The sequence below is a fragment of the Bos taurus genome, chromosome 1 (genome assembly GCF_002263795.3).
Source record: "Bos taurus isolate L1 Dominette 01449 registration number 42190680 breed Hereford chromosome 1, ARS-UCD2.0, whole genome shotgun sequence".
Taxonomy (NCBI): Eukaryota; Metazoa; Chordata; class Mammalia; order Artiodactyla; family Bovidae; genus Bos; species Bos taurus.
Window position 1 is genome coordinate 65,136,621 of NC_037328.1, and position 25,238 is coordinate 65,161,858.

Consider the following 25,238-nt stretch of genomic DNA (forward strand, 5'->3'; position numbering starts at 1 on the left):
CAACTCTTTGCATCAGATGGCCAAAGTATTGGAGTTTCAGTTTTAGCATCAGTCCTTCCAAAGAACACCCAGGACTGATTTCCTTTGGAATGGACTGGTTGGATTTCCTTGCAGTCCAAGGACTCTCAAGAGTCTTCTCCAACACCACAGGTCAAAAGCATCAATTCTTCAGCGCTCAGCTTTCTTCACAGTCCAACTCTCAATGGACCTTTGTTGGCAAAGTAATGTCTCTGCTTTTCAATATGCTGTCTAGGTTGGTCATAACTTTCCTTCCAAGGAGTAAGCATCTTTTAATTTCATGGCTGCAATCACCATCTACAGTGATTTTGGAGCCCAGAAAAATAAAGTCTGACACTGTTTCCACATGTATTTCCCATGGAGAGATGGGACCAGATGCCATGATCTTAATTTTCTGAATATTGAGCTTTAAGCCAACTTTTTTTCACTCTCCTCTTTCACTTTCATCAAGAGGCTTTTTAGTTCCTCTTCACTTTCTGCCATAAGGGTGCTGTCATCTGCCTATCTGAGGTTGTTGATATTTCTTCTGGCAATCTTGATTCCAGCTTGTGCTTCTTCCAGCCCAGTGTTTCTCATGATGTACTCTGCATAGAAGATAAATAAGCAGGGTGACAATATACAGCCTTGATGTACTCCTTTTCCTATTTGGAAACAGTCTGTTGTTCCATGTCCAGTTCTAACTATTGCTTCCTGACCTGCAGATAGGTTTCTCAAGAGGCAGGTCAGGTAGTCTGGTATTCCCATCTCTTTCAGAATTTTCCAGTTTATTGTGATCCACACAGTCAAAGGCTTTGGTATAGTCAGTAAAGCAGAAATATATGTTTTTCTGGAATATCTTTGCTTTTTCAATGATCCAGCAGATGTTGGCAATTTGATCTCTGGTTCCTCTGCCTTTTCTAAAACCAGCTTGAACATCTGGAAGTTTACATTTCACATATTGCTGAAGCCTGGCTTGGAGAACTTTGAGCATTATTTTACTAGCATGTGAGATGAGTGCAATTGTGCAGTAGTTTGAGCATTCTTTGGCATTGCCTTTCTATGACTAAAATTAAGACAGCTTAAACCTCATCAACTGTAATGCGCTCTTCTAGAAGCCAGAATTAATGGTCATGGGGAGTGAATGATATCTGTAAGAATCATTTGGACAGGCGGTTGGAAAATAAGTATTGGTCATGTGTCTCCAAGATGGTATTGATCAGACAACATGCAGTCGACTTGGAAATGTTTACTGCATGGGATGCACATGTATCAGGTAAATAGCCACTAAGCTTAGTCAACCAGATCTTCACAAGCTTCCTGTGCCAGGTTCCCAGGTTTGTTTGACTTCTCATACAAGTTTACCTGTAATCAGCCTTCAGTCTCATCAGATTCTTGGCAGCTTTAGGAGTCATTTGGTTTAACCTCTTCTCAAAGAGGAATGTTCCCAGAGTTCTCATCATTTCTTATCCAGACCCACCATCAGTGATTTTTTTTTAAAATAAACTTGTTTTATCAGTCCATGAGCAAACCTTCCTGCCTACAGCTTCAGTCCCAAGATTAAGATAAACTTTTCAGGCCTCTTTTAAGCCTCTTGAAACTCAAATTCACTTTTATAAGGTAAATGGTTAATGTTCTTATAACTTTCTCTCTCTTGCTCCATGCTCAATCACATCTGACTCTTTGTGATGCTTTGGACTACAGCCCGCCAGACTCCTCTGTCCATGGAATTTCTCAGGCAAGAAAACTGGAGTGGGTTACCATTTCCTACATCAGGGGATCTTCCCGACCCAAGGACTGAAATTCCATCTCCTGCACTGCAGAAGATTCTTTACGATTGAGCCATTGGGAAGCCCTCTCACAACTTTATTTGGCCTTAATTGAGGGGAAGGAAAATGACACAGTTATTGTTTTAATTTCTTTATTTATCAATAGTATCCAAAAAAAGAATCAAGAGTTACAAAAACAAGTTAAATGCAATATGGAAGCCTACTAAATACAAATACATTTCACAAACACACAGGCAAAAGAAACCTGTCCAAATTTGCTTCTTGAAATTTGACTATTTAAAAACATAAATGTAAAGGAAAGACATTCAGACAGGTCCAAATGGTCTTATTAGCAGGTGGAGGAGCCCTGCTTTCCAAAAACAGTGATGGAGTCCAGAGCCATGGCATGTGAGAAGGTTTCCATGGACACTGAATCTTAACAGATGCTATAATGTCTTTATAAAAACCATAGACACACAGAGAAAGCCCAAGGAAGCTTGCAGTCTAAGCCCTGTGCTTTTAGAGAGCTGGAGGAACTGAACCTGATTTAATTCTGTTTATTTGCTCCATGCAAAGCTCTATGCAAGACTCCCCAAACTAGGCTATTTAGCAGCTTTCTGTGAATGATCATCATCACGTGACTCTATGGTGCCGACAGCAGCTTCCCTATTTACAGGAGGAATGCAGGTTAGGGTCAACATCGCAGGGTAGGGTCATCTTGGATGGCAGCCACTGACCTAAAGGTAACAGGTGAGGAGACATTCTGCCTTCTTTTTTAAACAGACTGGTACTCCCGCCCTCTCTTCTGGTGTTCAAGGGCTGGCAAAACTTGGTCAAGATGTGCTGTTGGGAGCTCTCCAAGGCACTTTGACATGGAGGTGCATTTCAAACTGTATAAGTTGGGTTGGAAGAGAGCTTTTAAGTGGGATGATTTAACAAAAACTCAGAATTCTAAACAAAGTGGAATGTTCTTCTTTCAAAGGAGAAAAAGGAAACCTGGTTAGAAGGAATTACATTTTCAGCACAACTTTCTCAGAGTTGCCTGTGCAATACGGCCCCCATGATTTCCCTCTGGTGGTCTGTAATCTGCTTTCTGAAAATGAGATCTTATGTCAAGTTTTTAATTTTGTTATTCTAAATGCATCTTAAACATGGTATTGCGCGGGGTTAATTATCACAAGGGTCAAAAGACACAGAAATGACTGACTTCTCCCCAGTCACACTTTTAGGATTTGATTCCACTTTTTTCCCTGTCTTAAAATGTAAACCTTCTTTTCCCCTCATCTCTAAAGGGAGAGTCCTTTTTCTTCCCAAGAAGGTTAAAGATGAACTGCAAAAGCAAAGACAAAGAAGTGGTTCTCTTTCTCACTCTCTTCCTGGGTAGGCTTTACTTGAGGGCTCTACATCATAGCACAACCTGTGGGGCCATTCAGACCGAGGTCAAATTTGGTCATCTGATTCTTACATAAAAACAAGGTTTCATTTATCCTAAGGAGGAGAAAAATCATCTTCTCCTTCTGGACCTATTACCAGAATCACAGAATTTACAGTTCCTCAAATCAAGTTTAATGCATTCCTACCTGTTCACCGAGGAAACTAAGGCCCAGAAACAGGAAGAGATGGGCCAGAGTCACTCTCCTACTTAGTGCAGGATCAACGAGCATATTGATAGGCTGGGAACTAAGTCTTGCTTAGCTGCGCTTGTTTCCATCCTTTGGAATACTGATTTGTATGGCTCTATCAGAATAAATGAAAACAAGTTAGCGTTGTGGATCTTAAAGGCTTTGTGTGGGGATACTTCTCATGGCTTCTGTCTGAGGCACCCCCTGCTCCTCTGGCAGACTACAGACCCACTGGAAACCATAGGAGAATTCCAGGCTGCATGTGGCAGGGTGGGGAGATGTCTGGGTGATAGCATCTCTGCACAAGGAAGAATCCCAAACTCTCCCATCTCTGAAATGCAGGACTAATGAAAAATAATTACAAAAGCTTAATTTCTAGTTAAGAAAATAAAATATTAAACAACAACAATAATATAATGATAATAATTGAAGAATGAAATCAACTTGCCAAAAAAAGTTTACAGAAAAATAGCACCTTTGGTAAAAAGTATTTTAAAAATTTGGTTAGATCTCTAAGGGGCTCAAAGTCTACAAGTATCTGCATCATTTGGGGGCACCCTCTCTGAGACACTGGGGAACTAGCAGGATGGCCGTGTGTCTAGAGCCAGCGGCTGGGGCCTTGAGGAGAAGCACAGATGCTAGAGGTCTGTTACGCTGATGGTGGCAGGAAGGGCTGGAAGCAGAATGCCGTCTTCTTCTCTGAGTTTCCCAATTCCCTCCTCTGGGGACAGCCTGCTCAGCTCTCTCTCACTGCCTGCACTCCCTGCAGCATGTTCACAGCTGTGCTATACTCAGAAGGGTTCCAGATCTGGGTCCACTCTCCCAATCCTGATGCAGTTTCCTTACTTGCCTCCGGCCCCTGAGCACACTGACAGCTTCTCCCAAAACACTCCTAGAAATGAAGGCTCTGGCCTTTCCCCTCCTAGCCAGCCACCCCCATTTCCTTTATTGCAAAACAAATAGACAAAATAAAACTCATTGCTATATAAGCAAATACAGGTGATTTGGCGGTTGTAGCAGACACTTGCATATACTGAACTCAGCGCTGAAACTGAAGAGAAGGTGCCAGGCTCCAGACACCATTCCCAGATGCCTCCTCATTAGATCTCTTTGGTGCTCACTCTCTTGGACTTTTCAGCTGTTTCCTTTGAGAGGCAAGAGAAATAAACATAATGAAATATTTTAAAAAATTATTGGCATTTATCTAGTCTTCAAGGCCAGCATTCACAGAAACATGCTCATGCTGAATTTTGGTTCTGTTTACTTGTCTATCTCCTCCACAGATGATGAACAACTTGAGGGCAAGGATCATGTCTTACCATGACACAGCTGCATAGGGCTGTGGCTAAATTAAGAGCTGACTCTAAACTCCTATGAAACAATAAGGTCAGACATTATTATATTCATTTAAAAAATGAAGAAAGGATGCTACATGGAAGTGCTACGAAATGTTTTGAATCCAAGTTTAGAGAAGCATTGAGAGGGACAGGCTCTGGAAGCAGACTGCCTGAGCTTGAATCATAGCTGTGCAACTTTCTGGGGGACTCGGGCATTATTATGAATAATAATATTATTATTATTTTTATAACAGTGGCAAATGTCTCCAAAGAAGACATTCTTACAGCCAAGAAACACATAAGAAGACGCTTGACATCATTAAGCATTAGGGAAATGAAAATCAAAATACAATGAGATGTCATTTCACACCCACTAGGATGTCTAATAAAAAATAACCACAATGAAAAATGATGGTGAGTTTGTGAGAAATTGGAATATGACTGGTTAGGATATAAAATAGTATAGTCACTTTGGAAAACAATCTGGCAGTTTATTAAAAGATTAAACACAAAGTTACCCTGTGATCCAGCAATCCCACTCCTTAGGTACATACCCAAGAGAAGTGAAAACATATGTCCACAGAGAAACTTGTAGAAGAATGTTTACAGCAGTATCATTCATCATAGTCAGAAAGTAGAAGCAAACTAAATATATACCAACTGATGAATGGATATACAAAATGTGGTATATCTATCCATGAAATGTTCTTTATTCATAAAAAGGAATGAAGTCTTGATTCACGCTACAATAAGGATAAACCTTGAAAACAGTACACTAAATGAAAAAAGTCAGACAGAAAAAGCCATATATTGTATGATTCCAATTATTTGTGTTCATAATAGGCAAATCTATAGAAACAGAAAATATAATAGTGGTTGCCAGGGGCTGAGAGAGGAGAGAATGTGAGTGACTTCTAATGGGTTTGGTGTTTCTTTTGGGGATGATGAAAATGATCTGGAAATAGACAGTGGTAATGGCTGACAATCTTGTGAATATATTAAAAACCATCTGATTGTATACTTTTAAAAGGGTGAGTTTTATGGTATGTGAATTACATCTCAATAAAAAATTAAATAGGGAATAAAAAACAGTGTTTGGCATCTAGTAGGCACTGTCAGCGGAAAAGGCGATGGCACCTGACTCCAGCACTCTTGCCTGGAAAATCCCATGGACGGAGGAGCCTGGTGGGCTGCAGTCCATGGGGTCGCGAACAGTCAGACACGACTGAGTGACTTCACTTTCACTTTCATGCATTGGAGAAGGAAATGGCAACCCTGGCAACCCACTCCAGTGTTCTTGCCTGGAGAATCCCAGGGATGGGGGAGCCTGTTCGGCTGCCGTCTATGGGGTCGCACAGGGTCAGACACGACTGAAGCGACTTAGCAGCAGCAGCAGCAGCAGCAGGCACTGTCAGTGCCCCATCCATAGCCCTTGTCTTCAACATTTCAGTACACTGGCCTGGCTCCTTACTGCCAGCACCTGCATCTTTTTGCCTGAGGCTTTCTCTGGCTGCTGAAGCCTGCTCTGCCCACACACGCTGACAGGCCAGAAATGCCAGGGAATTCATGTTTGCTGGTGGCGGCTCTCAGCCAGTGGCTGCTGGGAGCTCATGCAGGCACAGCCCGGCTCCCTGCCCCCTTTGCACTAACTGTTCCCAGAGTTCTGTAACAGGATAAGCTCCACTTGCCCCCAGTGGTAATGTGCCGGAATACACACTCATTATTTCTTCCCTCCTTGGGCTCACTTCCCAACTCCCCTTCTGGTGTTTCCTGGGGACTTCCTCCCAAATAAACTGTTTGTACTTGAGTTCTTACCTTAGCGTCTGCTTCTGAGGCAACTGACATAAAACGGACAAACTACATAATGTTAGCTATTATAACTCACTCCCCACTGTCTACTCTGATCATTTTTCCACCCTAGATGAAAGGAATTCCTATTAAGTGTTTTTTGCTTTTGTGGGTTTATACTAATCTGGAAGAAGCTCAAGGCTGCTGAAATATGAAAAAGCCAAGGACTAGGAGCTTCTGCATCTGTTTAAAAAACTGACATGAGGTTTCTACACTATCAGTGACAAAATGCACATGAAAAACCATCAATAAATATGAGCAATTACTATTAATACAAATAATTTTTGATTCTCAAGTCACATATTTCATCTCAATAGTTCCTGTGAGCATTACATTGCTTAAAAACTTATATGTCAGAGAGAAGGCTTGTATTACCAGACCTAGTTTACAGACAGATGACTCAAGGAACAATATCCTTTGTTAGGACTACAGGTAAACCAGTGGAAAGACAGTCCTAGGAGTCTAGCTCATCTAGATTTTCTCTCTAGGCCCTCAATAACATATTTCTCGCCAAGAAAGCCTTCAACTTAATGACATAGAACCTGAACAGAATTCTTATTATCCTTTCAAGTCTCTAGGAAACAGAATCTCTAAGTTCTCAGGCTCAGGCCAGCTTGGCATTTAACAAATCCTTTCTGCTACAGTCTAAATTCACTAATTTCATGCTCCCTGAGAGCCAATTATATACAGCAGTGTTCATAAGTTCATAAGTGAAAGTTGCTCAGTCAGACTCTTTGTGACCCCATGGACTATACAGTCCATGGAATTCTCCAGGCCAGAACACTGGAGTGGGTAGCCTCTCCCTTCTCCAGGGGATCTTCCCAACCCAGGGATCAAACCCAGATCTCCCGCATTGCAGGCGGATTCTTTACCAGCTGAGGTACCAGGGAAGCCCAAGAATACTGGAGTGGGTAGCCTCTCCCTTCTCCAGGGGATCTTCCCAACCCAGGGATCTAACCCAGGTCTCCTGCATTGCAGGCAGATTCTTTACCAGCTGAGTCACCAGGGAAGCCCAAGAATACTGGAGTGGGTAGCCTCTCCCTTCTCCAGGGGATCTTCCCAACCCAGGGATCAAACCCAGGTCTCCTGCATTGCAAGCGAATTCTTTACCAACTGAGCTATCAGGGAAGCCCATTATACAGCAGACCCTGTGCTAAATGCAGGGCTACACTGGTGAGCAGGTCACAGAGCCTGCTCTCAAGGAGCTCACAGCCTTTGGGTCTGGGCACTGGTCATGACAAGAAATAGGAATGCTTCTTTAGACCATGCTTATTTGCAAACCACCAACCACCTGATTCTAACTTATAGAGCAATTTACCAAGTTGTAATCTACATCTGCTGGGGCATATTGGCTCTACAAGGACTCTGGCAGGGAACTATCTGTATCATGATCTGCATGGCACAGGTATATAGGTGTGTCGTTCGGGACCTACTGTAAGGAACAGAGCACATGTCCTTGGTCACCTGGGGCATTAGGCAGTGTCTGCGTGGAGGACGGGCCTGGTGGTGACAGGGCTACCTAAACCAGCAACTTACCTGGTGCTTTTGAAGCTCCTGGACATATCTAGTCATTTCCTCCTCTGCCTGGGTCTGGGCCCCCTTCTGATTCTTTCCTATAAGAAGAATCAAGGCTCAGAGCAGTGGTAGCTCTTAGAGATCCCTCCAATACCTACCTTTTAGGCTTTCAAATTCATCTCCCATTTAACTTATGGAAGGAGAAATGAAATACCCACATTTCTCTGAATATAAAGTGTCCCAGGGAAATGGACACCTCCAAAGTAACATGCTTGGGTAGTAAGTGACTGGGCCAGGGCTCAAATCTAGGCTAAGTGGGGAGGGTGTGGAGCTAGAGTTCTAGAAACCTTTTCTGAAAGATCTCTTGGTAGAACTGTGCTAGTGGTGATGCTGGCTTGGGCACTGCACCCCTTCCCCAGATGTCTGATGTCTCCCAACCTGCCCTGCCCATGTCTTAACTATTTCAACTTTCTCTTTTTTTAGGCTTACCCAATCCTGCTAATTCAAACATGCTTATGAACATGTCTCCTTTTCCTGCCGGGCATAGATGGCAAGAAGTCATTTTGCCTTCCAATCACCTTAGTCTTTGACATAGAGGATTTCCTAAGCTGTCATAAGGATTAAGTGGGTTAAAATGTAAAGTGCTTAGAAGAAATGCATGCATGCATGTGTGTGTGTGTGCTCAGTTGTGTCCCACTCATTGTGACCGCAAGGGCTGTAGCCTACGAGGCTCCTCTGTCCATGGAATTTCCCATGCAAGAAAACTGGAGTGGGTTGCCATTTCCTACTCCAAGAAATGCACGTAATTCTCACTAATAAGTGTTTGCTTTCCTTTCTACTTTTACCACTCTAATCTCTTACCAACACTTGATCTTGCCCTGGGTCTTGAATCTTTCTTATTCCCAACCTCTGGAGTGACTTTCTAACATAGCACATCTAGCATAAGTGCTGTGCCCTCAAGGCTGCTCTCTGGGAGCCCTGACGGTCCAAATGTGAGTGGGTCTCTTGCCCTCCAGTTTCTTTTCTCCCAGCCACTGCACTCTTCCCCAGCATCCCCACCCTGACTTCTCTCATGGCGATTCATGAAGACAGCACTCTCCCTACCGGCCCTTCTTTCTCACCGTCACAGGTCATGGCTGTGCAGACCCAGTTTCCACAGGCACACACACAGCGGTTACAGTCCACCTCGGTCTCAGCTCCATCAGCATACGTTTCATCCTCCAGGGCACACTCTGTGTGACCAGAAATGAGGGGCAAAGGTTTAGGGTGAGGGTGGAACAGGACATCCTGGCTACCGTCTGTGCACCTTACCACCTTCCAGATAAGACCTGCTTGTCCCTCAGAGGCACGATAACTGAACAAATGCCTCTATCAACCCAAAGATTTTCGGACCTGAACCTCAGCATGGAGATAATGGGCTGGGGCCCAGTCTAGAATCACGGAAGGGAATTTTCTTGGTAAGCTCTGGAGAGTTCCACAGTCTCCTCTATCTTGGCCCCCTCCAAATAACCCCAACTCCCTACAAGCCGCTATTTCTTAGATTAGGCATACTCTTCTCTGGAGGGTTGAAGGATGGGTTGAGGCACTTGAGGAACTCTTGGAAGCTGAGTTTCCAGTCAGCATTTTCATCAGACAGTTCAATGAGAGCATCAACACAGAGTCCTCTGAAAAGAAAACACAGGAGAAACATGTTGGCAAGACCTCAGCTTCCCTCCTGAAGGAATCAAGCATCAGGATTACATACACCTGGGCCTCTGAAGGTGGCCCAAGAAACTATTTAAAGAGAAAGTTTCTACACTGACCTTCTACAACCATCATGTATCCTGACTCCAGTAAGCTTCCAACCTTTAGTTTATTATATGGGATATCAGATCATTCAAGTTTTTCAAATGATACTCCCAAGATGACTGAAGCTTCCTGGATGGTTTTGTCCACTTGGATTGACAAATGTTTCACCATCTGCACATACCTTCCGCTATCAATTGCCTCCCCTGCTCCAGGTATAATGTATCAAGTCAACCGAACTAGAAAGATCAAATAAAAGTGGTAGGAACAGATGACATGAAAAGAATGTGTGATTTGAAAGAATATGACTTTGAAACCAGCAGCACCACTATCATCCTTTTATTATACAAAGAGATCTTTCAGAAAAGTTTTCTAGAACTCCAGCTCCCTCCCTCTCCCCTTGGCCTGGGTTTGAGCCCTGGCTCAATCACTTACAACCCAAATGGCCTTGAGCTAGTTATTCAACCTTCCTGCACCTGTTTGCTTATCTGTGAAATGGGGACAAGCGGCCTTCCGTCACTGCAGTGTTGTAAGGATCAAATGTTGAATTTGTAAAACATTATCTTATTGCAGGTCATCAAAATAAGAAGGATTTACAGGTATTATACTTCAAGGCAATAAGTAAAAGTTCAAAGCTCAGTCATGTCCAACTCTTTGTGACCCCATGGACTGTAGCCCGCCAGGCTCCTCTGTCCATGGGATTTTCCAGGCAAGAATACTGGAACGGGTTGCCATTTCCTTCTCCAGGGGATCTTCCTGACCCGGGGATCAAACCCAGGTCTCCTGCACTGCAGGAAGACTCCTTACCATCTGAGCCACCAGGGAAGCCTTAAGGCCATGGGTTATCATTAAAAAGGAACCCTAGAATCTGGGTTTCATTCTTTGCATTCTTTTGAACAAACAGGTGTTCTCCTGTTTTCCCTCAGTTGTGTCCAACTCTTTGTGACCCCATGGACTATACAAACCATGGAATTCTCCAGGCCAGAATACTGGAGTGGATAGTCATTCCCTTCTCCAGGGGAATCTTCCCAACCCAGGGATTGAACCCTGGTCTCCCAGATAGCAGGCGGATTCTTTACCAGCTGAGCCACCAGGGAAGCCCTTCCTATTTTTAATTCTTACCAATATACTGGAACCACAGTTAATTTAGGGATTAATTTTTATTAATTCTTAGGGGTTAACTTTATTAATATTTACTTAGGGGTTAATTTTTATTAATTCTTAGGGGGTAATTTTTAATAATGTTTACTCTGGAATAATACCAGAAAAGGAGAGGAACGTGCTCCCATTTGTAACAATTAGGGTTCTCTACATGAAATAGCACTTATTATCTTAAAATCAAATCTAAAGCTATTTTAGACTTATCATTAAATAGAACATTGAAGTAATTCCTTAAGAAAATGAACCATTAAAACATCACCCACAACACTAAGAAACAACTTTGCTCTGACGTGATCATTAATTTTAAAACTACTTTCTTCTATTCCTTGCGAGTTCTGGCCAAAAACACTAACTACTTGATCAGATATCAGTGGTGCTCAATGTATTAGTTCATAATGTTCACGGAAGAGATCAGGACAAAACCCTATTTCGCTTTTTAATTCACATTGACTTTGACACTGGAGGCTCCTTGGCAGGTAGGAAGGGGTTCAAATCCCTTCTTATACAGCCTCCCCTTGTGGGCCTCTCCCTGACCCCTTTATTCCACTCACCTGAGAAGCTTGTTGTTCTCCTGGTCTGCATAGGTGGTGATGTTGATGGCGGTTTCATTTTGCTCCACAAATTTCAGAAATTCGCTGGAGTCCAAGCGAGAGTCACCATTATCAAAGTTCTAGAAAGGAGATGAAGAGATCTTTCTGGAACGTTTTGTAAAACCTCAATTCTATCATCCCTCCACTCAGTTTGGCCCATCTCTGGTTCATCTTGTTTTTAACACAGTCCAAACCTGCTCTGCCCTTCGAGGAACAAAGCCTCGAAGCCCTGGGGCACCCAGAAGGCACCTGTGCCCCAAGATGAGAGACTGAAAGTGTCTGGGCAAAGGCTACTGAGGGCCTTTCAATCCCAGACCCTGATAAGGAAGGCAGCCTGAACCCAGGCCTTTGCTGTCAAGGAGCCTGGGGGTGCTTTGGAGGTCTCTGTAGCCCCATCCCTGGCACTATCCTCCAGACATTCTTGAATTCACTCCATCATCCCATGTTCTCAAACCCTAATGATCATGGAACAACAGACTTGTGAATCAGAATCAGTGTTGGAGCCCAGGATGCCTATTTCTAACAAGTTGCTTGTGAACAGTGATGTAGGCGACCCTCAGAGCTCACTCTGGGAACCACAGGATCATTTCTTGCTGCTTGATTTCCAGCCTTCCTGGCTAGCTCTCAGTGCTTACCTCTCCCATTGGTACCCTTAGCCGACCTCATCAAAGACAAAGGCCCCTGTACGTTATCCACATCAAAAACCTGCCTTGTGGAAGTGGTGCAAAGCCCCCCACCCTGCCGCCGTGTGCTGTGGGCCCCACTGTAGACAGTGCAGGCTGTCCTTGTGGTCCAGCTCACGTTCCATGAGCACAAGGCAAGGCAGAGTGAGCTCAACATTATGCTCCCTTTGGCAAGATGGTCGACTGAGACCTTAGCCACCTGGGACCATTCGGGATGCCCAGGCCCTTGCTGCAGGTGGAGGGCAGCAACTTCAAGGCTCTGATCAAATTCTAATTTAGATACTGCTGCTCTCCAAAATATTTTTAGTGGAAAAAAATATTTTTTTCAAAATTCCTTCCCTAGGCTGCCTCATTCTGCTACCCTGGGAAATAATCAGCACCCCATGTTACTTTCAACGTGGCTCTCCAGATGGTGGAAGAGTTTCTGGAAGAAAAGGCTGCACAGGTTTCCAGGTAGAAGAGAAAGATACAGCTACTGACTCTGATGCAGGACTATCACATATCATGTATATTCTACTCTAAGGCTGTCAATCTTCTAGTGGCATGTATGACAGTTATGTATAAAACAACTCTGGGGGCCCTTGCTTAATACCTATTTATTATTCTTGTCCTAATTCCTAGGAAAAGATCTCAGATGCTCTCTCATCACTATACTTTTACCCTGGCTCCAGTTTCAGCCCTGTTCACCAGGAATTCAGGGTGTGTGTATGTGTGTGTGTGTGAGAGAGAGAGAGACAAGGTCATAAAAGGCTCTGTGGCTCTGTGTGTGTGTGTGTGACATGGTCATAAAAGGCTCTTTCTACCCGAGGCCTTCCCCTCTTTACTCTGTTGGGCTTTTGTCTAAAAAATAATTACTGAATCACCAGTTGAGATGAGAGTCTGATTTTGGTCTCATTCAAATTCCGATTAGATTTCTTTTGCAACTAATTTGATGTAAGGAATGTCAGCTGGGCTGGAGGGGAATTCACTGGCTCAGAAACAGTCTCTGTGAGATACAGATCGCTTAGCAACAGGCAGCTGTTTGCCTAGTGGGGAGAGGACTCCCTTTGAAGATTGTACCATATGGTTCTTTGATGATCATCAAGTAGATTGTGAAAACCCTATTTTCTCGGAGGACACTTGGAAGAGCGAGCATTGTGTTTGTCACTTATGAGCAAGCTTTCTTGGTTAGGATGAGAATGCTCTAGAGAAAAGGTACTTTCTCCAGGGGCCTTGCAGTTTTTAGACAGGCACCTATGAGAGAAAGTTATTGCCAGAGGGGGTGGAGATGTGTGGGGCCCTGGTCCTTGCTGCTGCTACTGCTGCTGCTGCTGCTAAGTCGCTTCAGTCGTGTCTGACTCTGTGCGACCCCATGGACTGCAGCCTACAAGGCTTCTCCATCCATGGGATTCTCCAGGCAAGAACACTGGAGCCCTTTCCTTCTCCAATGCATGAAAGTGAAAAGTGAAAGTGAAGTCACTCAGTCGTGTCTGACTCTTAGCGACCCCATGGACTGCAGCCTACCAGGCTCCTCCATCCATGGGATTTTCCGGGCATCAGTACTGGAGTGGGGAGCCATTGCCTTCTCCCCGCTGGTCCTTAGGAATCAAATTAATAGCACCTTCCAGTGATGCCCAAGGCATGTTCCATCAAGGGGCCACTATGAACAGTTAAAAGGTCCCAAGAAGTCTCCTGGAAAGTGTCCTGGGCCCCATGGCTCCTGAGCTGTAATGACCAAGCCGAAGTCACTGCTCACGACAGACCCAGCAGGTGCTGTTCACTTGGCTTTCAAAAAATCATTTTCTTTAGTTTCTCCTCCTGTCCAAATCTCCTGGCTCAGCAATGTGTGTTTTTCTGTAGATAAGGAACTACCCCTGCTCCCAGAGCTCCCTGATATGGGAGTGGCTGAGACAGAAGACAGAGAGGGCTGTGCTTTCTCTTCTCAAGCCCCTGGAATCCAGAGAGACCGACTTTCTGCCACAGTGAGAAACTTCTACTTAAATGAAGTCCTAGATGACCAATATCCTATTTCAGTCCAACACCGTATTTCTCCATCTCTGGGCAGGGGGTCCATGATGTCAGTTAACAAGAGGAATCCACAGACGAGGCTGGTGTTGACCACACTTAGTGGCCACAGAGTTGCCTAGAAGTCCCTCATGTGTGTGGGTTGCTTCTGAGTCTGAGCTGGTCAAGCCTAGGACACACCATGGAGGTATGTGAGGGCATCTGAGGATGAGCCTTGGAGGGCCTCTATCCAGAGATGTGACTGTCTGTAAGTGATGGGGGCTTTCGTGGCTATGCGGGAACGCGGGCGCCTGAACATGTGTCTGTGTGTACGACAGTCTCCATGTGGCATGCACACCTCTGCATGTGATGGTGTGTTTCTGTATGTGGTGTTTATCTGAGTGTGATGTACATACGTGTGTATGTTCTTATCAATCAGCTGGAAGAGCGCCCTTAACTTCTTCTTTTAACAACTGTCTCAAGCTCTCTGAAAGATCTCTATGGCATGGCCGCCCTATTCATTGATAAATACTGTTTCCTCCCTCATTTTCCTTTTGGAAAGCAGCATCTCTCCTCCCCACAAGTGGAACAATCTGTTGCTTCAACCAAACACGATGGGAACATCAGTTTCTAGGTTCATGAAGAATCCTGGACCCATGAAATACGAGTCCATTGATTCTCCTCAGATGAAGAGAAACTCTGTAAGCCATGGAGGGTCAAGTTAAAGACTTAGAGAAAAGCCAAACTGGGTGGGAAACAGGCTGAAGTGGCCTGGGTCTGAGAATAGGCAGCCAGCTCTGTGTGCTGGGTTACCTTAAAGTACTTGTCTAGGATTTCACTGTAGTTGCTGCCTTTGGAGAACCAGCCGTCTGGAATGATCTCCGCTTCCAGCCACTGGATGATGCGACGCCGGAGTTCATCGCGGTTGGACTGATAGCAAACGACTGCAGGAAAAGGGGTCGGCTGAGCAGTGAGGACTCCAATGTCACCCAGCACCCCTTAGCTGGTGGGCTCAGTGCCTGGGGATCTGGTATGTGTCATCTCACTGAATTTTCACAGCAACCCAGGGAAACAGGACTATTACACACATTTACAAAGGAGTCAATCCAGGATACTGGATTGTATCTACCCAGGATTCAAGCCCATGTCTAAAAAATTTATACAGTTTGAGATAGTTGAAACAGAGATTATGCTTAGTTGAGAAAAAAGTAAAAAGAAAAATAAAGGATATTTTCACTAACTTTAGAAAGCCAAGAGGGAAAAAAAAAATCAATCAATCAATCAATAGAACAGCTCTTTTGGTTCATAGATGAGCTGAATTAATAATGAATAAGAGAGAACATTACAATTCTTTACGCCACTGGATTTTTGATTCTTTCTATATAGCTTTTCCCTCTTTCCCACTTAAAAACTTCTACCATTTAAAATCTTATCCTATATTATAAACAACAGAAAATGAGGTTGGGGAAGGGCATGTTGAAGCCCTGCTCTGGACAGCTGTTTGTTGTAAGCCACATGGCAACAACAGGTGAGGCTGAAAGTCTAGTGGACTGGGAGGCAGAGAAGGGAAAGCTTTGGCAAAAGGGAATTCCCAACATATGTTGGGATGTAAAAAGGGCACTGAGCCAGGGAAATAAAACTGTGGGCACTTTTCCCCACTCTGGCACTTTCTGGCTGTGTGACTCAGGGAAATTCACTTAACCTCTCTGAGTCTCAATTTCCTCATCTATAAGGTAATTATAGTAACTACTTCACAAGGTTACATGAGGATCTAAGGAAAAGTATATGCTAAAGGAGTCTGTAGCTATAAATCGATGAAATCTTAAATTTGTATTCATTGAAAACCATGGAAGAAGATCTGCCATTTCCAATTATCCCCTTTCCAAACCAGCTGTGCCTCCTGATTCTGCTTGTCCCGTGACACCCACAGGTCTCACAGGGCACTGAAGGAGGGACTCAGTGGCTTTTCCATCCTTGCAGTTCAATCATTACTCAGCAAAAATGAAAAACACAGCCAACACTCTGATCCAATCAGCTGCTTTCCATGGCAAGTACCAAAAAATGCAGTACTGCAGCTTTTCTGAACTATGTTGAGGAGCAACCAGTTCTGGGTCACAAGCTCTGACACATTAAAGATCTTGTGAGCTTTGCGGGTAGGGATTGTGGAACATGGAATTTCCATCATGAAAAGAATTTCCACCCTAAATGCACACTGTAGAAAAAAAGAGGTACTCACCTGGGCTGGCAGAAGGACTTACAGATTTCTTCTCTGTAAGACAAAAGGAGAAAATGCATAACATAAAGTGAAGAAAAAAGAAAATTCTATGTATTGCTAGGGTTAAAACTGCCCATATTAAGGGGCCACTTATATCTTTTCATCATTTTGTCTTGAATCCTTGTCTCCTCTCCTTCCAAGTCCCAAGTATGGGGATCATTTCTTTCCTGCTTTGTTTGAATTTTGAGGCCACTGAGCTGCCCTCCTGATATCACACCTCCTTTTGTTAGATTGAGGGGTGGGGGGCTGCTGGGACTTTGAGAATTCATACAGAATCATTACGGACAAAGAAATGCAGTGGAGACCAACATGTGGGAAACAGCTTCTTCTTTCTCCAGAGAAGTTCAAGGTTAGGCAGGAGGCTGGTGTCTAATTAGCAACAAGCTTAGAATCCCTTCCCTTTTACTCTGATAGCAGTGGTTTGAGTGTAAATTAGAGGAACTATATCATCAGGGCTGAAAGGTACCCAAATTTAAAAAGCACAAGATATGTGAAATTACCTGCTTTCTAAAGAGGTACAGAATTCAGCTAAATACTACCACACTATTGATTGTTGATGTGGTCCATATCCACTATCCTTCTCCAGACAGTGTGGGAAGCCACCTGGGGGGTCTGAGGCAGGAAGGGCAGGGTAGAAGCAGGGCCACCCAGGGCAAACCCAGCAGGCTCATGAGCACCAAGGGGATGCCTTTCTAAGCAACTGGGTGGTCCCCACAGCTTTGGGCACTATGTTCGGGGTGGAAAGAACTCCAGGAGGCCAAGCCACACTGCTCCTTCTCTGGCTCCCTGGCTGGAGCTGCAACATGGGATGAGAGCACCATTTACCTTTGCAGTGTCCATCATAATCGACCTGGATTTTGGATCCAGTGAGGCAGGCATCTCTATGCAGCTCACAGTGGTTGAGGTAGGTCTTGCCATTGCTGCCACACACAGGCCTCTTGTGAGGTTTGCATTGCTGAAACAGATAGTGGAGGATGCTGGTACAGTCAAGGCTGAGTCTGTGTGTGCGCCACACACACACACACACACACACACACAGCCATCTTGTGAGGCGTCCTCCCCAGCAGAGATGACTTCTACCCTGCCAGGGCACAGGGAGCCTCAGCTCTGGCATCAGTGACCCTACCCTACTCAGTGTTGGAGGGATTACATCACCTTGCAGTCCCTCATGGTGCTCTGTGCCGATCCTGGCCCTGGGTCATCTCTTCTATTCAGTGAAAAGAAATACCCACTCCTTGACCCCAATCCTATCAAATTAGCAGGAAGGGCATTTTGTCAGAAGTCAGGAATCTGGATTATCCGTCACTTTATCACTTTGTAGAAAGTCATTCAATGTCTGGATATTGAAAAACCCCTTAAAATTCCAAAATTTTATGACACAAAACAGCCAGAGCTGGAAATATGGAAACATTGAAAGGAATGTTTCCACAGCCCCCAACCCCCATTACCCCAATTCTTCAATTATTTCAGGGTCTAGCTATAAGAATCTTTGCTCTGTTGCTTTATTTAGTATTTTGTTTTTCTCCTAATCTCACAACGGTTGTTTTCAGGCAGGGAGAGGGGGTGCCAGGTCTTTGTGAAGTGGGACAGAGGATCCTTCTGGACCAGGAAATGGACTAAAGTTCACTTGGCAGCTTGATTCTACTTTGGCTATTAAAGTGCCACAGTGACAGGCAAGCTTAGTTTCTTTACACTTCTGTGGTTTTTGAAAGGGGGAAGGGGTAAGCAAGTTCTGCTTAGACCTAATAAAGACATTAAAACAAAACAGAGTAGATATGGTGAAAGAACATAGGACCCTGGAACTGAAGGCAGGTCAACCTCTCCAATTTATAGACTGGAAAACCAAAGCCCAGAGAGACAAACTTCACTTAACCAATATTTATCATTGGGTTATTAAGATCACCCACTGGGCAAAGCAACTTGGGCCCTGAGCAAAGCCAAACATGGTCGGTCTTCAGGGCATCCAGCGGCAATTAATTTGCTTAAAATCACACAATGGTATGTGGCCAAGTTGAGGTTAAGTTTCTGGACCCTAAATGGCCACAGAGTGGCCAGGTACACCACTAGTGAGGACCTTCCAGAATCCTTAACGGATCTGGTTTGCAAGTTTTTGAGTTGAGACTTCCTTTCTGGGACAACGGGTCGGGATCCTTCAACTGGTTACTAAAGTGGGTGAATTAACTTGCAGCAATATGGATGAATCCAGTCTTGGGTTCTTCTGACAGAAAGAGGGGAAAAAGGCACACATCCAAGCTGTTTATGTTCGCCAAGAGAGAGAATTCTGCCTACAAAAGAAGTATTTCTCAAAAGCTCACTTTGTTTTTTAAATTTCATTAAAAACAAAACCAAACCTGAAAAATCTGCATTCCAGCTAGTATTTTAAAATGTGCATATCCTTGACCTAGCAAGCCTAGGACTCAACCTAACAAGTGGGACTCAATCCTATAGAAATAAAGGCAACAGCATGTAAGAATATTTGGCCAAAGACATTACTGTTTATAATGGTAAACAACCGGAATGTCCATCTGTGGGAAAATGATTACATAAATCTGGTTCTTTTATATCACTAAATATAACTGAGCTATTACAAAATGAGAACTATATGTGCTGACCCATAGAGGGTTGTGTTACATATTAAAGAGTACAAGACGCAAGTTGCATATATCTAGATCTGTCTACATTATGATCTCATTTTTGCATAAAATAGGGGGAAACTCTATATATTTATAGTGCAGAGAAACAAAAAAAACTATGTGGAACAAATATACACAAACTATTAACACTGATTACCTCAGACTAAGGGGATTTGAAGGTTATGGGGGGAGATTATTAACTTTATCTTTGCATAAATGTCTTATGTATCACTTATAAAAAGCAATTGTTAATTTTGTAATTTGAAAATCTTATAAAGCTAAATAATTTTTAAAAGGAAAAAAATCCCTACATTCACATCTGATTTTTAACCTCTGAGATAAAAAGTTCACGTCTTTCAGAGAGTCAAGGTGTGCTTTTATAAAGATGACAAAATCTTTGGCTCTGCTCTGTAGACGGGTAGCTCCAGTGAGGTAACCACATGGCCTTGGCCACCATCCTCTGGCTCTCGCCCGCAGTTCTTACCTCGATGCAGAGGCAGGTAGGCTCTCCTTTCTCTGTGACTGCACATTCCCGGCCAGCTCCACAAAACACATTGGCACAGATCTTGGATTTGCTCCTTACTTGCTCCTGAAACACAAAGCCATCAGGGAAACACGGTCCATGGGAGGAGCCCGTCTCTGGATGAGTCAATGGTGGTGATTATCTCTCAGGCTTGGGTGTGGTCCAGTCGAGGCTCCTGGTGCTGAAGGGTCCTGCACAGCCAGAAGTTCTCCCTGACAGCCGGCATCAGTCTTGCTAGCACTGCTCCTGCCCAGGCCCAGCTGCCTATGAATCCCTAAGACTGTTTCTCAAAGAGCAAGTGCATCTTTCTAGCAAGCTTCCTTTCTTCTGAAAATGTTTACTGAACACCCATTAAATGCTAGTACTAGGCTAAGGACTGGAGATATAAAGGCACAGTCCTTGTCCTCAAGAAGTTCCAGGGCTATCCAAGGAGACACAATAAAGAGACATCTAGAAAGCAGTGGGGAAGTGTAACAGGACGGCAAGACTCAAACAAGGCTTTCTGAAGACAGGTTGCCTTCACTGACTCCTAAAGGATGACAAGAATAAGCCAGGCACAAATGGAAATGCTTGAGAGAAAATACAGGTATCTGAAGGACCAAAAATCTCACTGAGTAGTGTTCAAGGCACTGCCATCTCAAAAGGCAAAAGAAGGATGGCTAAGCCATAGGAAACATGCATCTGCTGTTATTCACATGGTCTCATGCAGCCCCTGTCCAAGTCTGCCTCCAACTTTAAGATCAAGAGGGCTGAAGAATCACCTGACAGAGAGAATTGTTCTCAAACCACTTGTGGTCAGACACTCATGTTCAGACACATGCAGCAGAACTGACAAGGCAGGGAATGGTCCCAGTCTATGCCACTGAGAATGTGGATGTCCATAGGCACTAACCTGTCAGTGACACAGTCCTTCCCTCATATTAATTGGTGGCAGAAAGCCAGCCCCACCTCATCTGCCACTCAGGCCAGTGGTAGTGGAGGCTGAACAAAGAAGTACGTTTTTTCTCTAGCCCTTTTCCTGACTGGCTGGGCAGGTAGTCACTAGGGCCTCCAGGCTCCTGTCCACTGGGGTAGCACTGGCTGTGGAAGAACCAACAAAGATGGCAGAGGTTGGGATGGGGTTGTGGGACTGGCTATAGTAAAGGTGGGGGGTGGAAGCTAAGATTCCATCCTTCGGGAATCCGTCTGCCACGTCACGCAGAGAACTCACAACCACAAAGCTTATAACTGTAAAATTCTTAGTTGGTAAATGTTCTATATCCAAAGCAATAAACAAAAGTGGATGATGACAGCGGAGAGGCTATGTCTAATACAGCTGGTCTGCTGCCACCTGGAGGCTGCTTTGCAAATTCCAGGTTATTTTCTCTCAGCCAGCTTGCCCATGATCCAGGGCTCCCATTGGTCTAGAAGCTCTTGCTATGCTCTCATTTCATTGGTTCACAGGTTGTTGCTAAACCCATTCTTTTTTGTATGTTGCTAAGGAGAATTCAATAAAGCTGGCAGGGAGAAAAGAAGTAATTCCCAGAAGGCTGGGAGTACTGGAGAATTGTTATTTCCTAAATCAGGAGTGGAATATAAAATTGAGTCTATTTGAGTATATTCCGGCTAAGGCCCTCTTGGAAACTGTGCCTGGGAATGGCAAGCAGGTAGAAAAATGAAGAGGAAAAAGGCTGTCACTGACCAGTGTGAAAAAAAAAAAAACACAACTCCCCCTCTTCATGAAACAATATGCTAATTGAGGAATACAGACAAATATATACCCACAGCGAGTATGTCACATGAATAAAAGACACACTAATGCATAAAAAAGCATGCTCAGACACATGCCTACACTCAAAGGCACACCAGCAGATAGCCCCACAGGGAAAACACCCACAAGACTTTACCACTTACAGGGTTCTTGCCTGGAGAATCCCAGGGACGGGAGCCTGGTGGGCTGCCGTCTACGGGGTCGCACAGAGTCGGACACGACTGAAGTGACTTAGCAGCAGCAGCAGCTGTATGTCTGTAATTAGTCACTTTAATTCTTTAAGCCTTGGTTTCCTCATCTGTAAAATAGGGGTAAATACTAGCCCTGCCTTGTGAAAATGAAGAGAGAGAATGTATTTGGAATTGCGTCATAAGCTGTAAAGCAAATCTGCCTGTTAAGTATTATTCATGTTAATGTTTATAGAGCTTCCTGCAGAATAATCTGTGGCATTTACAGAGCCTCTTTTTATCTTATGTTTGCTTTTAGTGAGTATAAAAACTAAAAGCTTTTACTGATAGGTCAAATTCAACCCAAGTCATTTTTCAGAAATAATTATCAAAAATCCATTTGAAGAAACAGATACTGTTTACTTAAAATATAATGACTAACATTTGAATGTTGTTGTTTAGTTGCTAAGACCCCATGGACTCTAGCCCACCAGGCTCCTCTGTCAATGGGATTTCCCAGGCAAGAATACTGGAGTGGGTTGCCATTTCCTTCTCCAAGGGATCGTCCCAATCCAGGTATCAAACATGCATCTCCTGCTTTGGCAGGCGGATTCCTTACCAATGAGCCACCAGAGAAGCCCAATGTCTGAATAGTACTATTTACATTTACAGTGTTTTCATGCCTAAAATTTCATCTTACTGTGGACAACCCTACAAAAACATGCATATTATTAACCACATTTTATAGAAGAGGAAACTGAAGATGGGAAGGTCGAGTAACTTGCCAAAGGTCCCACAGCTAAAAATGAGGAGCTAGGATTCCAACCCAGATCTTCAGACAATAGATGTCTAGGCTCTCATTTATAAATGCCTGACACCCTGCTAAGTGATTTTCATTATACATGATACATTATGACAACATCATAGACATCATAACCATCGCCATTTTACAGATGAGGGAACTGTGCCTTAAGATGTTAAATAAATAGAAAGTGACACAGCTAGGATTCTAGACAACCAAAGAGAAAACTGTTCTTTAATATTTATTTTCATACCTAGAAGATTGGAGGTTAAGGAAATTATGATGGGGAATTGATTTGCATAATTAGCAAATGTCAGGTGAAAGTGCTTAAGAGTATGACAGAGAGTTAGATTTGACTTCCACCTCGATCCTCTGCTCCTTACTTGCCAAGGTTGTAGGCAAGGTACTCTCTGTAAACCTCAGTTTCTGGTATGTAAAACGGGAGCACTGATCTCTGTGAGGACTGGGAGGGTTATACAAGACGTGCTGCATACAGCAGAGTGCCTGCCACACATCAGAAAGCATCCATAATTACAGTGGGCAACTGATGTTCAAACAGTTTTCCCACTGAGATGCCATCATCACTGTGGGCTGTCAAGTCTCCACCCATCCTTCCTTACAATGAATGATAATACTGAGAACTGCACTGACTGGATGGAAAAATCCAAGGACCTAACAACCCCATTATCCTGTTTGAAGACCACAGAGAAATGCTAGCTACACAAGCCTTTCTCTTTGCAGGTGGCTCATCTGTCAATAGGTGGCAATCTCTCTCTTTGTCTTGTGGAGCCTGGCACCACTTGGAGCCGCAATGCAGAAGTGCAGCTTTGGCTTTAGCAGCTCCTCGCAGCTCTGTCCTCTCATGGAGATGTGGGGAAGGGGGCTGGGAGAATGGGCAGGTCCCCCTTGGGCATCAGGACACTACGAACCAGGAATTTGCTGACTTGGGGAAAAATGTCTAACCTGAAGCCCTCATAGCACCCCTGCCCCCTAATTCTGTCCATTCACAGGCATGCTGTAATGCAAGAATCAGCAAGGAAGAAAAACTTTCTTTAGAGAAGAGGTCTCTCTTGTGTTATTAAAAGCCTTTCTCCAAGCCCTATCATCTCTGGGAGTAGGGGTGTCAGGACCACCCTCAAGGCTTCTAGAAAGTTCCTGAGACGGTAGATAGTCTTGCCCATCTGCTGATTCTGAGTGGTGGGGTGGGGGACACCTTGAGAGGGGATAAACATGGCACGAACATGCTCATAGTACAGGACAATGGCTGCCTTGTGTGTGAGTGGAGGAGGGCATGGTGAGGAAGAGATGAGTTGGGGTGTCAGGTGGCAAGAGGTGGGTCTTGCCAAGCAGTCTAGGGGGCTCGCTGCTGAATCTGATGCACAAAGAGGACCTTGGGAGGCTTGGGACAGGTGTCATGATGAAGGTGGTACTTTCAGATATTATTTCTGGTCCCTTCCAGCTGGGAAATACAGACTCAAAGTGCAGGGCAGCCTGGAGAGAAGCTGCAGGCAGAGAAACCTGCCAGGTATAAGGCAGTAAATCTTTTGGGAGTGACCAGGGCCTAGGGCTAGTATTAATCAGAGCCCTTGCAACTGAGTGAGGCTCTTCACAGATCGCTCTGTCCTCACAACATCTTGTAGGTTTCCATATTTTTAGTCCCATATAACAGAGAGGGGGGCTTCTCTTGTGGCTCAAATGGTAAAGAATCTGCCTGCAATTTGGGAGACCCAGGTTTGATCCCTGAGTCGGGAAGATCCAGAAGGGAATTTCAGATTCAGAAAAGCTCTGTGATGTGCAGAGACCACATTAACTAGCGAGAGCTAAGTCAGGATTGGAACACAAGTCAGCCTGACCCCAGAGCCTCGACAGTCCCTTATTGGGAATAGTTGAGGACATGAGCTGCAGGGAGAGCGTACAGCTATAGGAGCTGGCACAGGGAGAGGTCACAGGTGCCGTGCAGCTCTCACAACTGAAATAGATTTGTCTGCTCTACCACCAGAGCAATTTTAGGAATTGGGTTCCAGGGCCGTATGAGAAATTCATCTATGCAGAAGCAACCACATTGGCATAGGAATATTCTCTGGGAGTGTGAGCTCTCAGGTACATGAACCCATAAGTCTGAATATACACCTGTGAGAGTGTGACTGAGTAGGGAGATGGAGTATGTTCTGGAAGGGTGGACACCATGATATATTGAGAAAAATCAACAAAATATCTGCTCCCTATGGAGAGATATATCAAGTTCTAGCTTTATCCTTCTATATCATTTCCCTCACTTGCTTTTATGTTGTTTTCATTATGTGTTGTATGCCAGGCTCTGGGGGTTTGATCTCATTAATTTGCACAATGCAAATTCTCCTTGGAAAAAATTGACCAGAACACATTGCTGACTTTTACCAGGGAAAAACTTCTCTGAACCTCTGCATGGTGATAATGACACTTTTTAAAAAAAATTTTTTATTGGAGGATAATTGCTTTACAATATTGTGTTTGTTTCTACCATACATCAACATGAAACAGCCAAAGGTATACATATGCCCCCTCCCTCCTGAACCCCACTCCCATCTCCCTCCCCATTCCACCCTTCTAAGTTGTCACAGAGCACTGGGTTGAGCTTCCTTCGTCACACAGCAAATTCCTACTTGCCATCATTTTACATATGGTAATGTATATGTTTCTATGCTATTCTCTCAATTTGTCCCGACCTCTCCTTCCCCCACTGTGTTCATAAGTCTGCATATCCACTGCTGCTGCTGCTGCTGCTAAGTCGCTTCAGTCGTGTCCGACTCCGTGCAACCCCA

General features: G+C 44.2%; 1 protein-coding gene across 1 annotated transcript in view; it reads right to left on the minus strand.

Moving 5' to 3' along the window:
* Nucleotides 1-1,901: 1,901 nt before the first annotated feature.
* The window catches only part of FSTL1 (follistatin like 1), a 59,794-nt gene continuing 36,457 nt past the window's right edge, over nt 1,902-25,238 (minus strand). The window contains exons 3-11 of the mRNA NM_001017950.2: nt 19,680-19,784; nt 17,388-17,517; nt 16,524-16,556; nt 15,101-15,231; nt 11,583-11,701; nt 9,637-9,749; nt 9,207-9,317; nt 8,107-8,183; nt 1,902-4,530 (exon numbers count right to left, since the gene is read on the minus strand). Coding sequence (NP_001017950.1) covers nt 4,486-4,530; nt 8,107-8,183; nt 9,207-9,317; nt 9,637-9,749; nt 11,583-11,701; nt 15,101-15,231; nt 16,524-16,556; nt 17,388-17,517; nt 19,680-19,784 — 864 coding nt within the window. The 3' untranslated portion in view covers nt 1,902-4,485. The remainder of the gene's footprint in view (nt 4,531-8,106; nt 8,184-9,206; nt 9,318-9,636; nt 9,750-11,582; nt 11,702-15,100; nt 15,232-16,523; nt 16,557-17,387; nt 17,518-19,679; nt 19,785-25,238) is intronic.